This window comes from Phocoena phocoena, chromosome 5 (genome assembly GCF_963924675.1).
Source record: "Phocoena phocoena chromosome 5, mPhoPho1.1, whole genome shotgun sequence".
Lineage (NCBI taxonomy): Eukaryota > Metazoa > Chordata > Mammalia > Artiodactyla > Phocoenidae > Phocoena > Phocoena phocoena.
In genome coordinates this window covers 68,288,738-68,304,159 of record NC_089223.1, presented here as the reverse complement: position 1 = coordinate 68,304,159, position 15,422 = coordinate 68,288,738, and the positions used below count along the sequence as shown (strand labels likewise).

The 15,422-nt window shown below is 40.3% G+C and overlaps 1 protein-coding gene across 1 annotated transcript in view; it reads right to left on the bottom strand.

Annotated features, from left to right (window-relative positions):
• CORIN (corin, serine peptidase) overlaps positions 1-6,907 on the bottom strand; it is a 222,061-nt gene extending 215,154 nt beyond the window's left edge. The window contains exon 1 of the mRNA XM_065877801.1: positions 6,769-6,907. Within this exon, the coding sequence (XP_065733873.1) occupies positions 6,769-6,889 (121 nt within the window). The 5' untranslated portion in view covers positions 6,890-6,907. The remainder of the gene's footprint in view (positions 1-6,768) is intronic.
• Positions 6,908-15,422: the final 8,515 nt, after the last annotated feature.

The window sequence follows — 15,422 nt, the reverse complement described above, 5'->3', positions numbered from 1 at the left end:
TAGGACAGACGCCCCCAAATTTACTGGATAGGTAGAGAAAGATGAGCTTAAGGAGACAGAGAAAGAGCCGCCAGAAATAGAAGGAAAATTAGAAATGATAATATCCAGGCAAAGCAGAAGAGCATTTCGAGAAGAAGGGAGTAGTCAAGACTGACCAAGATGATATCTGGGCGTCCCATCTGAATGGAAGAAAGCATTGTTGGCACCAGAAACGGGCATGCTCATTGTGACCAGATGGAAACAAACACAGAGAGAAAGCACAGGCTCTCCGTTTCAAACTCTTGTTCAAACACACATCGGTTCCAAATTCTGCACATTCAAAAAAAGGACACTGGGGGCCTCAGAACAGACTTAGTAGTAGGAAAAGAAGAGGAAGAGGAAAAGGTCAGATTGCAGTGGGTTAAGGACTGGATGAAGCCTAGAAATCACCTGGGGATCTCATTAGAAGGCAAATTTGGCAGGTCTGGAGTGGGGCCCAAGATTCCAGATTCTGCATTTCACACAAACTCCCAAGCGATGCTGATGCTGCATCCACGGACTACACTTTGAGTGCAAGGCTTTAGACTGCCCTTTCCAAAACTTTAGACATAATGCATAACCTCAGGCCTAAGGAATTAACGAAAAAATATTTTCAGGTTTGAGAACTCTATGTTCTTGCATCTGCTCAGAAGACCAGCATTATTAAAGGAATTTGGAGAATTAAATAAGGAACGTGGAGTCAGGTCCTAAAAGAGCATGGAAAATCTTAAGGTTTTGGTGAAAAGAAATCAGGATCTGGGAAGTTTTCCATTTTAAAATGATATTCAAAACACAACACTATAAGTTAGGAAGTTAAGATCCTTATCATTCCAAATTCTTGTAAAAGCCACAAGCTGCTAAGAAATTCGGTAAGAGAAAAACTATATTTAAGTTCAATGATCTCCAGCTCATCTAGCATTTTTGAAGAGGAAAGTCACTTTTATAGAGGAATATTTCTCTTGAGTTCAAGAAAAACAAACTATTTTACCATATTTCCCATACTCCCCACCACTATAATTTCTTTCTTCTTCAATGCGTGACAAAAATAAAAAATTAATAGGTCCCACATAGACTTTACATAGAATTAAGAAAACTAGGAATAGTAACCTTAGGCCATTCTTAAGCTTAAGGCTAAAACAAAATTTATTTTAGATGTGGATGAGTGGACGAGACTTTGAAACCAAGTCTTCAACAGCTGGGGGAAAAATAGTTAAGAACATTCTAATGAGATGTGGGGGGACGACACCTTTGATGAAATCAAACTGAGATGAATAATAGTTTGCAAAAATCAGTGCAGACGTCTGGAGCCTGTGCTCCACAACAAGAGAGGCCGCAAGAGTGAGAGGCCCGCGCACCGCGATGAAGAGTGGCCCCCGCTCACCGCAACTAGAGAAAGCCCTCGCACAGAAACGAAGACCCAGCACAGCCAGAAATAAATAAATAAATAAATTTAAATCATATGGGCTTCTAAGAAGACTTCTGCTTAAAAAAAAAAAAAAAAAAAAAAAATCAGTGCAGACCATACTCCAAAGCACATTTATAAGATGCTTGAAATAACTTTCTATTTTTTCCCCTGCCACATTCTCTACCCACTTCAACCCTTTCTCTAGACAGGTGTCAAAAAACCCTTTTAACATCCCCAACCAGATCAATCACGCCACTCCCCCACTCCAAAATCCTCATGGTGAAGGTCATGGTTAAAGCACCACCCCCTCAGGGAAGGCTTCCCAGACCACGTTCAGACCCTGTCAGACCTTGTCTCAAAGAAACTCTCTTCCTGCATAGGAGTTACCTCTGTGGTAACTAATCAACTGTGTGGTCATTTTTAGGTGTCCCTCCTTCACTGAACTAGGAAGCCCATGAGGATATGCTGATTCAGGGCTGTGCCCAAGTCCCATAGGATACTGCCTCAAATTTCACAGGCATTCAATAAAGGAATAAACAGTATCAAATTATATCTACTATTTTATGTCTGTTCAATGTTGCTCAACATGTCAACATAATTTTACTTTAAGTGTTGCATATATAATGTTTCTATATTATTTATAAATAATTTAAGGCAGATATCAGTCCAAGCTCTGATCAAGTATTCCATGGTACTAGCTGACTCTTGCAGTCCTGTGATGGAAGCACAACATGTGATGGAAGAACTAAACTGCTAGTTTAGCTCTTATAAGAGAGGAGTGAGTCTCTGAAAGTGGCTCTCAGGCCTGAGCCTAACAGTCAAGTGAAACTTGGCATCACACTGCAAATCCAACAGTCGGTCAACTTTACTTCTTCCTAGCTACTTTACTAGCAATTAAACTATACTATGGCAATGGCTTGGTTGTAGGGTTATGGGGTTATAAATTATGGGATTACTATGATGATGGGTCATAGTTCACAGATTTTAGTTCTTACAGATAGAGTTAAAATGAGATAAGGACATTTTTGGTTAATTTTTGAGTGTAAGAGAACTATTTATTAACAAGTTATCTAATATTAGTAATAATATTCATAAGCAAAAACCAATTTTTTACTCTCATAATGAATGTTGTCACCTATAAAAACACTTTCACAATATGATACCATTATATGCAGAATCTAAAAAAAATGATACAAAAGAACTTATTTACAAAGCAGAAACAGACTCACAGACTTAGAGAACAAACTTATGGTTACCGGGGGGAAGGGATAGATTGGAAGTTTGGGATTGACATGTACACACTGCTATATTTAAAATGGATAACCAACAGGACTTCCCTGGTGGTCCAGTGGATAAGACTTCACGTTTCCACTGCAGGGAGTGCGGGTTCGATCCGTGGTCGGGAAACTAAGATCCCACGTGCCACGCGGCATAGCCAAAAAAAAATAAAAATAAAAAAAGATAACCAACAAGGACCTATGTATAGCACAGGGAATTCTGCTCAATACTCGTATTAACTTAAATGGAAAAAGAATTTGAAAAAGAATAGAATGTATATGTATAACTGAATTACTCTGCTATGCACCTGAAACTAACATGTTATTAATCAACTATACTCCAATAGAAAATAAAACAATTTTTTAAACTAAATAAATAAAAACACTTTCACAGATATTATTTCATTTTACTTCCATAACAATTCTCTGAAATGAATAAGCATTATATTCCCCACCTTACAGAGAAGGTAAAACATGTGACCAAAAGTCACCCATCTAGTAAATGGAAGAGTAAGATGCTAAACCCAGACCTCCTAGCGTTGTTATAAATTCTTTCTTCCAGGTCACATGGCCCTTCAGTATTAGACTATAACTGAAAAATAAAAACCCAGGTATAATATTGTACCTTTCTTACTCTTCATTTTTCTCTTCAATTTCCTTCAAATACCTGAATCTTCATTTTAGAGTCCAAACTAAACTAAATTAAACTAAGCGAAACCTTTGTAGCTCCAGCTTCAGTTTAAGGGGTTGAGGAGAGAAACGATTTGCTATTGCTCTTTTCTATAGCCTGCTGCTGAAATAATTATTCAGAAAGTCCAACTCTCTTATCTTCAGAAATCTCTGCCATCTTGGCTTTACGCATGCCAGAAGCCCAAAGAGACAAAATTAGAAACGCGTAGTGCATCTGTGTTTATTAGCATAAGGTTTTATTATCTCTTCCTAATCAATAAACTTCTCACTATTATCTCTTTGCCTTTTGAAGCTAGAGCTCCTGTTATTTGGCATTCCAGCATCCCTTAGCAACCCTTACAGACCCAGAAATAACTACAAAACTTTGAAAGAGCACGGATTTTAAGCGCAAACCAAACAGAACATTCTTAAAAGCAAGCAGAATCTAATGAGGTTTTTTAAACAAAGGTATAAAATGATTTTATCGCTCATTAAAACAACAAACATCTCAGTTATAAAACAGGAAATGTTTATTTGGGCAGATATTACTTAATATATCTATATCAAATCATCTGGTGCAGAGCCTATGAAAAGAATGCTTTTGAAGACTGTCTGGAAAACACCCACTTTCTAAAGGTTACCTACATATAAGCCAAAATAGCACTAAGAAATGGTTGCAAATTGGTTCACTTCCTAATCTCATATAAGTGATACAAGAAAAATCTACCCCTAGGTATAAGCCCAAGATAATTGAAAACATATGTCCGCACAAAAACTTGAACATGAAGGTTCAGGGCAACATTATTCATAATAGCCGAAAGATGGAAACAACTAAAATGTCCATCAATTGATAAATGGATTTTTTTAACGTGGTAAATCCATACAACGGAGTAATATTTCGCCATAAGGAATGAAGTACTGATAGATACTAAAACATGGATGAACCTTGAAAATATTATGTGGAGTGAAAGAAGCCAGTCACAAAAACCACATATGGTCATATGAAATGTCCAGAATAGGGGAATCTATAGAGACACAAAGTACATTAGTGGTTGCTTAGGGCTGGAGCACAGGGGAGACAGAAAGATGGGAGGGTGACAGATAGCTAAAAGGGAATAGAGTTTCTTCTTGAGGTAATGAAAATGTTCCAAAATTGACTGTGGTGATGGTTGAACTTACCTGTGAACATATTAAAAATTATTGAATTACACATTTTAAATGGGTAAATTGTATGGTATGTAAATTAAATTTCAATAAAGTGATAAAAATGTTTAAATTTAATATATAAACAAACAAATAAACCCAATTAAAACACTGTTTTAATAGCACCCTGCCTCTTCTCAGAGGCCTCTAAGCTCTGAAGCACTTAAAAATGGGTTTTAAACTTATATTAGCATTCCACCCTGAGATTGAAAGGAAATATTCTTCACAGTGTGTGAGCCATTCCACACAGTGTTCTGAGAATGAGACTGTTAAAAATGACAGGGGGACTTCCCTGGTGGCGCAGTGGTTGAGAGTCTGCCTGCCGATGCAGGGGACAGGGGTTTGTGCCCCCGGGAAGATCCCACAGGCCGTGGAGCGGCTGGACCCGTGAGCCATGGCCGCTGAGCCTGCGCGTCCGGAGCCTGTGCTCCGCAACGGGAGAGGCCACAACAGTGAGAGGCCCGCATACCGCAAAAAAAAAAAAAAAAAAAAAAAAAAAAAAAAAAGACAGGGGTATGACTGAGGGAGCGTCTACCAGACAGACCCTCCCAGACATAACAACTATAAACTCTGGACAAAACACAAAAAAGCAACGACCCGACGGTACTGGAAAGGAAACAAAAGCAGGCCAAGTCTGGAGGGGAGGGGAGTCCTGGAAGAACAGAGAGGCAGAGGCTAGTTTCAGGGTTTTGTCCTGCCTTTAGCCCGAGAGCAGGCCAGAGCTGGCACCACGTGGAGCAGGACGATTAAAACCCCAATAGAAAACCTGCAGACTTCCTGGGCCGAGGCATTTTCTGTCCTCTTCTTACTTGTCACCCTGTGACCTCTGACCATCTCTCTGCCTTTAGCTTCTGTGGAACCCAGCATTTCCCGGTTCCTTTCCTTTTTCTCCAACAACACTTCCAGTATCTCTTGATGCTTTCTCTTTCCTTGTCTCCCCTAAACACCAGCATCCTCCAGGGCTATGCCCCAAGATTTTTGGGCCTCTCACTGTTGTGGCCTCTCCCGTTGCGGAGCACAGCCTCCGGACGCGCAGGCTCAGCGGCCATGGCTCACGGGCCCAGCCGCTCCGCGGCATGTGGGATCTTCCCAGACCGGGGCACGAACCTGTGTCCCCTGCACCGGCAGGTGGACTCTCAACCACTGCGCCACCAGGGAAGCCCTATGCCCCCAGCTTTTAATCAGTGCCCTTTCTCCTAACAACTCATCTACTCCCGCTGCTTCCACTGAGACTCCTACATTCATAACTGCACTCAGGCTCCCTTCTCAGCTTCCCTTCTGGATAGTTCCAGCTTCAGACTAGAAACAGTGGGGTGGGAGTTAAATTCTAAAGTCAGCGCAGAAGCCAGAAATCACACAGACTCACCATTTCCCTTGAAATTCCCTTAGGAAGGTAAGGTGTTGGACTCTTACAATCCTCCATTTCTTGGCCCAGCTTGCACTGCTGAATTTGCTCACCATAAATGCACTTAAACTATGATTCCACTGTATTTAGTTGTTCCACAAGTATCTCCAACTTAACACGTCCTAACTGAACTTCCAGCCTGCCCTCCATCTACCTGCATCCCTCTCCTCCGCCTTTACTTCCTACGTTAACAGGTGGCACCAAAATCAACCTGGTTGCCCAAGCTAGAAATCGGAGAGTCAACCTTGATTTCTCTTTCTCCCTCATGCCAAAATCCAATCTGTCTTGATTTCTGTTGATTTTAGTGCACCAAATGCTTTAATCTAAGCCCTTATCATCTTTTACTTAGACAATCGCCATTCGCCAACCTGTCTCCCTGCCTTCATTTCTTTATGCCTCCAGTCCCCTATAGTGTATCCAGGTCTTTTGTCTTTTGAAAATGCAAATACAATCAGATTTCTCCCCACTGGGAAAGATCCTCCAATGGTAAACCACCACCCAGAGCAGCAGAAACAGCTCTTGGGCTTCCCTGGTGGCGCAGTGGTTGAGAGTCCGCCTGCCGGTGCAGGGGACACGGGTTCGTGTCCCGGTCCCATATGCTGCAGAGCGGCTGGGCGCGTGAGCCATGGCCGCTGAGCCTGCGCGTCCGGAGCCTGTGCTCCACAACGGGAGAGGCCGCAACAGTGAGAGGCCCGCGTACCACAAAAAAAAAAAAAAAAAAAAAAGAGCTCTTATAAATCATGCTAATTTTAATTTTAACTTCATTTATCTTTAATAATGGCATCACTTACCAACAAAGGACAGCAGGATCACCAGCAGGACAATGAGAGCACAGATACATGGAATCAGGACCAACAATAGGAAACGAAGAATATTCACAGTCGCCAGCTTCTGAGAGCAACCATCACCCATGGTATCATCATCTGCTCCCAAGACCTAAAGTAGGAGAGGAAAATGAAACATGGTTTTAATATTACAAAGCAACTCAGTATGTGGTATGACATTTTAGAGTACAGCTATCCAGTTAAAGAAGCAGCATTCCTAAGAGATTTTCCTCCGTGTATTTTAGGGCCTGAAATGAGGTTAGTCACCAAATCACGCTAATAAATGAACCAATAACTACAAATCACACTCAGGGAAGAGCAAATCATCTATTTCTGAAATGTTTTTCAGGAGTATATGAACTTATAACGATATTCCATCTTGATTTTTTTTTTAAATGTATCTGCTAATTTGGTTTTATTCCAAAGGGCTGTTCTTACCATGGCAAGAACTCACCTTGACCTAGAACTCTAAGCAAAGAGTGCCTAATACAGTGATAAAATACTGGTGAGTAGTTGTGGACAGGGCATTATCCAGACTTCATTCTTGTTTTGCTCATTAGTCCTAACCCAAATCTGCATGAATCTAGATCAAATAAGTTTTTAACCATTAATAATTCAGCAAGATTGAATATTACTGACCATGTATTTAGTGGCAAGTTGAACAGTGAGAAAGAGCCTGTTCTGTTGGCCACTGACAGGATGCCCTCCACTGTCCACACTGCCCCTGCAGCCCATCAATTTGTGAGAGAATGATGAGATGCAATGGAGATGGTTCAACGAGATAAAGTTCTTGTCTTCCAATTCTTTAAATTTTGCTTAGCTCAATATCTTGCCAGAAACAATGTCTGGAAATTCATTTATTGCAACTGGCTTAGGGGAGTAATTTTTTCAACAGAGATGGAATTAAAAGCGATTTGAGTCACTATGAGCAACTCTTCTGATCCCATTAATGAAGATGTTTCTCATGGTTCTCTCTTGGACTTCTGACTCTCCTTGCCTTTCCCTCTCTGACAGTTTCAGAGCTTGAACTACAACCTTGGTGTACCCAGCTCTTGAATCTCTTGAGTCCTGAACTTCCTTTCAAGTTAAATCATATATTTCTGATGCCTAGTACATAGCATCAACTCTTTTCAACATGTCCAAAACCAAACTAATCTCCTTCTTTATCCATTACCTTCAAACTAGTTCTCCTGACTTCCATATTTGTGCTAAAACAAACTCCATTATTCCTATAACCTCGAGACTCCGGACATTTCCATCATCCCCCCATGCTACTCATTACCGAGTTTTGTTGGTTCTTCCTCTGTAAGAAAAATCTAATTTTTTAAATTGAATGACCTTTGAGAAAGAGCTTTATCAAAATCAAGAAGTTGTCCTAACCGATGATCCTGCATTTGATCTTTTCTGGTATATAACCAGTACCTGATAATTTCCCATGGATAAAAAAGCAACCTTGATGAGTTCTTCTGAATTGCAAAGCATATGTGATTCTCCATTTCTGCTTTATTCCTCCTACATCAAAATGAGTTCTGGTTCACTAACACATATTGCAAGCAGTATTCACTACATACACGGATGTGATGACACTCTCTGTAATTTTAAGAATTCTCTGTGGGAGATATTATTTGAAAGAACGTATGCTGTTAGCTTAAGAATGGCTTGATTTCCTAGATTAATGTCTTTACTGACCCATTCCCTTTGAACCTGGTTTAATCGACCAGCCAACGTGAGTTGATTCAGAGTTAGTTTACAATTAAGTGGCAGGAGGAGGTCATGGAAAGGACTGACCTACCAGTTGAACCATGAGCTGGACTCAGGCAATCAGAGGCTCCTCACCCCCTCTTCTGTCCTTAGAACGTACGTTACGCCCACTGTTCCCACAGCCAAAGCCATTTTCAAGGACACAGCCTTGAGAGAGCAATGCGCTGTTGAGACCATCTGGATAGTATACATGACTGCATCCCGTTATGTCTTCTATATAAACTCTTAAGATTCTGGCAGGCATGGAGATCTAATCACCTTGCAGCTGTCCAAGACAAACCTTGCATGTAAGTTCCCTTGCTTATTAAAACTGCCATCTACCAATCTGGAGTCATCTGCCTCTTTCTTCAGTCTCTCCTTGCCTTCTGTATATGAGGGTCAGTTTCAGATTTCACCCAATGTGATGTAACACATTGACACAATATAATATAAGATCTGCTATAGCACATTGATTATAACTCCAGCATTGGGTGGGTGGTACCCTTTGAGGCTTGGATATAACATTTACCTGTAAAAAGCCAGTGTGGGGCTTCCCTGGTGGAGCAGTGGTAAAGAATCCTCCTACCAATGCAGGAGACACAGGTTCGAGCCCTGGCCTGGGAAGATCCCATGTGCCGTGGAGCAACTAAGCCAGTGAGCCACAACTACTGAGCCCGAGTGCCACAACTACTGAAGCCCATGGGCCGCAATGAAGAGTGGGCCCTGCTCACCACAACTCGAGAAAGCCTGCGTGCAGCCACGAGGACCCAATGCAGCCAAAAGTAAATAAAATAAATAAATTGAAGGCCACACATAGATAAGGAAGTAAGGGCCATAGACCAGACGACAGGTCTAATGGCGACCCAGGACAAACCACACAGAACCCGTGTGGAGTCCAACAGAGCCCCAGATGTAGTTCAGGAACCAAGAGGTCTTTCAAGATCAAACACAGCCCTAAAAAAAGTTTAAAAAAATAAATTAAAAAAGCCAGTGTGGAACTACAGCTCAACAGAAACAGTAGTAGAACTGACTTATTTACTCAACAAGTAGTTATTGAACACCTACTAATTATAATAAGCATAGTGATGGATATAATAACGATTTAAGACCAACTGCCCCTCCAAAGCTCACAGTCTTGTAGGAGAGATAAGATATGTATGTAAATAACTACATTTCGAGGTAGCAAATGATAAGCGCCATGAGATTTATAGGAATTCAAAAGATAGGAATATGATTTCTTGCTGGAGGATCAGTTAAGACTTTGTAGGGAACCAGCACTTAAACTAGCCATGATTCTGAGAAAAGTATCCCTGAAAAGCCCTGTTACAGCTTAAAAGAGTGGTAAAATACATCCAGAGAGGTAAAGAGTTATGAACTTTCTTTGGCTTCCACAACAATGGAAAAGCTTTCTTGGTTAGGGTGGGTGGTCACAGGAGAATTATAGGGATAATCTTCTTGGGTGGCAAATGCACAACGGCCTCAGTGCTATGTGGAATCCTGTGTCCAAATACATCTCATTTAGCATTCATAAGAGAAGAATCAGTAGGGAAAGTGCTAGAGGCTCATTTTAATATCTTATATAAGTATATCAACAAGTATTTGACCTCCAGAAACCATATTCATGGTTAGTGCAAATGCTTTCTCCAGTAACTAGGAAATTGATTCCTTTTATGAAGGGGAGAAGAGGAAGAAATACTTACAAGAAATTCAGAACTAAGAAATACTTAGAAGAAATCTCAGCACTCTCCTCAAGTGCGTAACTTTTCTCTTGCACTCATGGCCACTTAAGACTATTGCTATAAATGCTGCATTATTCAGAGGCCCTTTGAGGTTCCTCTGAATATAATGCAACTCTCAGACTTTACTCTTGGGTGAATAATGCCAGATGAGATAAACTGCTAGGACAATTCCTAAGCTTCATTTCAGTGGACTCAACAAACCTCTCTCCAGAAGGTACCCTCTTCCAGAATCTACCCTCCACATACTTGAAACCGTAAGCTAAGCACAGGCACAAGCATTCCGTGGTGCAGGCAGGGAGCAATGCATCTTGTTGACCTGCACATATTTCAAATATGTAGTTCTCATGTTTTACTAATCCTGTTGGTGAAAACTCATTTCTTGTGTCTTAAGAACTACATTGATTTGTAAAGGTGTCGTGTTGGCTTATGTAACATATATGGATACAATCTACCTGACTGGGACATCACCTTGAGTCATTGGTTCCATTGGGAGACCTTCTCATCTGTCTCTTTTACATTCTTTATTGTGCTTGCCTCCTGGCTTAGTGATTCAACTTTTTTTCACAACAGCCATTCTCTCTCTCGTTTTTAAATATACAGTTGATTTACAATGTTGTATTAGGTTCAGATGTACAGCACAGTGACTCAGTTATACACACACACATATATATACACATATATATTCTTTTTCAGATTCTTTTCCATTATAGGCTATCACAGAATATTGAGTAGAGTTCCCAGTGCTATACGGTAGCTCCTTGTTGGTTATCTATTTTATATATAGTAGTGTGTATATAGTAGTGTGTAATCCCAAACTCCTAATTTATCTCTCTCTCCCTTCCCTTTTAGTAATCATACGTTTGTTTTCTATGTCTGTGAGTCTATTTCTGTTTCGTAGATAAGTTCATCTGTATCATTTTTTTAGATTCCACATATGAGCAATATCATATGCTATTTGTCTTTGTCTGACTTCACTTAGTATGATAATCTCTAGGTCCATCCATGTTGCTGCAAATGGCATTATTTCATTCTTTTTTATGGCTGAGTAATATTCCATTGTGTGTGTGTGTGTGTGTGTGTGTGTGTGTGTGTGTGTGTGTGTATCACATCTTCTTTATCCATTTATCATGACAGCCATTCTGAGTCTTTCAGGACCTACTGTCCATTGATCCCTCTATCTTCTCCCACTTGATCAACTCTCTCCTTTCTTCATTTCTCTATATATCTTTTTAAAAATCTTTGGACCATTATTTCATTGATACTCTTGCTGATGCCCTGAACCCCCTTACCCCTCTGGATTTTCTTCTCACCTATCTTGTAAAAGCCAACATGAGATGAATCCAACAATCTTCTCTCTCTGTATCTACACTTGGACAGTTGAATGTGGCTGTAAAAAGTCACGCAACAGGACTACTTGATTGTTAATTTAAAGTCTTTTCTATTCTCCTCAAACTATCTTTTCCCGCTCTTCTGCCCTCACTTTCAGAAGAGGATCCACCCCTATTCCCACCCTACAGAGAGAATAAAAACCATCAAATGGGAATTGCCTCACCTACCTAAATTTCAGCACACACACCTGCTCATTTATAGACCCTTCTCTCCTGTAGAGATACTATTTAAGACTCTTCCTATTCAAGACTAATCCTTCCACATTTGCTACAGACTTCATCTCCTCCTCTCTTCTCAGGAATCTGCCATCTTAATTCTCCATTGAATCATATATCCGATCTCGATTTACCTCTCTTTCCCCCTCTCCCCCTCTCCTCCCCTCCCTCTATCTCCTGCAGCACTGCCGTCAGCGTTTTACTACGTTAAGGTCTCTCCTGGTTATTTTTTAAATCCCTTCTCAAGCCTATATCCCACTTCAGGCACAGTCCTATCTCTCTCCTTCTTTCTCATCCAAAATGATCTCACAGTTCTGAATATTTATTGTCCAAGTTTCCTCACTTACTGCCTACTCTTGTGACCACTACAGTTTGGCATCCACTTCTGTCACTGCACCAAAAGAGCCTTTGCTACGGTCACCACTGACCTCCATGTTGCTCTACTGAAATGATATTTTTCAATCATCCTTGTAATGACATCTCAGTATCATTTGACAGATCAAATTCTCAGTTAGCCACTCCCATCTTCTTCAAGCACTTTCCTCCTTTGCCTTCTCTTTCTGCTCCCTCACTGGTCACTCCTTCTCTTTCTATAAACTTTTTTCTCCCATCTGCTTTCTCCAGGCAATGCCACCCACACAAATAGCACAAATTGACTTACATCTTTAAATAGCATCACAGAGTTTTCCTCTGCACTCCAGACCTTTGTATCCAACTGGCCATTTGACATCTCCCCAGTGGATGCTGCAAAAGTACCTCAAACCCCACATGTCTGGCCAAATAAATAATCTCCATCCCCACATCTATTAATCTCCCATGGTTCCCTATCTCTGGAAGAGATAATTGAGCACCCACTGTGTGCCAGGCACTGTTTGGACACCTGGATACAACCCTCTGCAAAGCAAAACTCTCCAGCCTCATAGATTCTACATCCGACTAACAACGGTCATCACGTCTCACCTGGAATCCTGCAAATGCCTCCCCCTGTCTGGTTTACCTCCATCTATTCCTGCACTCCCTGATTTGTTCTCCACACTATAGCCAGAGTGAGAAAGAGGCTGTGTATCATGGAATTACAGAAAAAGGAAACATGAAAAATGATCCCCAAACTGAACTCATTCAGGAGATTCAGAGTCTGGAACCAGAGCTGATTATGAGAACCATGTACCCAGTGGATTGGCAGAGACTTGGGGAGGGCTTTGGACAGCCACAGGGGTATAGTGGGTTTCAAGTCCATTTTATGAGGATTTCAAAGGTCAAGAAGACCATAGCTAATATTTCAGGTACATTTGTCTTTATCCTGTCCTACCTTCCTGCAGCTTTTTACTTCATTAACACTTGGTACATTCTTGGGAATACTTCCACAACTGCAAATGACAGAAACTGCTTGTGAACAAGGAGATACCTGCCCATGGATCCCTCAGATGGAAGATTCCCTCCCAGGGCCGGGGCCAGGACTCACCAAAGAGCCAATGAACCAGAAATATCTGACTGGGGATATTAGAGATGAAAAGAGCTGCTAACAACCAGGTTAGGACAAAGCAGATGTTCAGCCCAGAAGGAACCAAGTACCTTCTTAGGGACAACAGCCTTGTCGCCCTCCACAGCTCCCCTCATTCCAAGTGGGGTAAGTGACTGGGAACTATACACATTGCTCTCGCTCTGATTGCTGGGTTATGTAAGAACTATTTTCCAATCAATCAGGTGGACCTGTCTGCATGATAAATTGTGCATTTTAAATATAGAGAGCGGGGGTCAGCAAACTACAGCCCATGGGCCAAACCCAGCCACTGCCTGTTTTTATCCCTAAAGTTTTATTGGCAGACAGCCCTGTTCATTCATATAGATATTGTCATAGCTGCTCTCCTGCTACAGCAACAGCACTGAGTAATTGCAACAGAGCCATGTGGCCCACAAGGCCTAAAATATTTACTATCTGACCCTTTCCAGAAAAAGTTTGTCAGCACCTGATAGAGAGTATCACTGTATACCTGCATGCATGGATATTTTAAATTCTACAAATGTAATATGATAACCAAATCAAATTATAAATTCTCCTAAGAATTTATCATGTTATCTCTTACTAGGGCCCTTAATGAAGCCTGATATAATTGTACAGGTGGCAAACTGACAGATAAAACTGCCTAATTATTGCTGTTAACCCAATACATGGTTACTCCAAAAAGGGTCAAAAATAAAATTAATCTTCAAAATCAAAAAAATTATCCAGACTTTTAATATATTACATTAGAAGAAGAAAGGAAAGCATGAGTTTTAGGGATATTCAAACTGAAATAGGACTGCAACATGCATTATAAACTATAAGAACAAACACTCATGAGATTATAAAGCTAGAAAGTACAAATTTATTCCTGCTTCTGTAAAAACATAATCATAGCATAAGTAATACTAATTCAGTTGTATCTCTCTATATGTGTGCAAATATTACCCTTTTCTCATCAGTGTATGCCCAGCACCTAGAACACCATCAGGAATGGATTAATATCTGTGAATAAAGAAATGAATTCAATCACCTAAACAAAAATTTCTCTGTACATAACTATGTAAATAACTCCTTTTTTTTTAATGACACATGCCTTACAGAGTCTATTCTTGAATTTGCTAAAAATACTTGGAGGAGAAAATGTATTTGGTAAAATAGTAAAAATATTTCCTCTCAGGGAAAATATACTAAAAATTAATAACATCAGTTTTTACTGGAACTATTAGTACAACTCCATGCTCAAATTTCCTATTATGAACTTTGAAGTCAGTTAGAAAATGTTGTGTTTCAGAAAGAAAATTGTCATGAATTTTATTACAGAAAAATTTTTTCAACACTACCTATGTTAAGAACATGAAACTATATTAACCCCATAGATCAGAGGTCCCCAGACATTCTGGGTTCACAGCACCATCAGTGTCTAGGTAATTTTTTCAGTGGTCCTAGGCCAAAAGAAATGCCTAACAGTTCCGTTTATTTATTAGCCTGGTCGACTGGTCCAACAATTCTATAAGTACTTATATCCTAAAACTTAGTAGCCATTTGAAAAAATACTACACATAAGTTAAAAGTTTTAAATATTGGGTTGGTCAAAAAGTTCATTCTGGTTTTTCCATAACATCTTAAGGAAAAACCAGAACAAACTTTTTGGCCAATCCAATATTTTCATGTCATTCTTAAATAACCACAATTACTCACACTAATGGGGTATGTGCATCTGTTGGGCACTGCACAACACCTCGAACCTCAGAATCAGACTAGAAACCACCACCACTCCTTGCCTGTTCCACGTGGATTTTTGCCTGGTATGACTTTCTACACGGCAACCACCAAGAACCCAGCTTTATGAAGATAGGATGACATCAAAAGGAATATAGCACAATCTAATGTTGAAACTGTGAACTACCTCAAGCTAGTATTTCATTCGGTAACCAACAGATGTCAAGTATCACTAGATTTCCCTCAAAACTTGAAAATAACCAGCAGCCTCTGTGAGTCACTGCAGTGTCTTGGGGTACTTCAGCACAGAGTTTG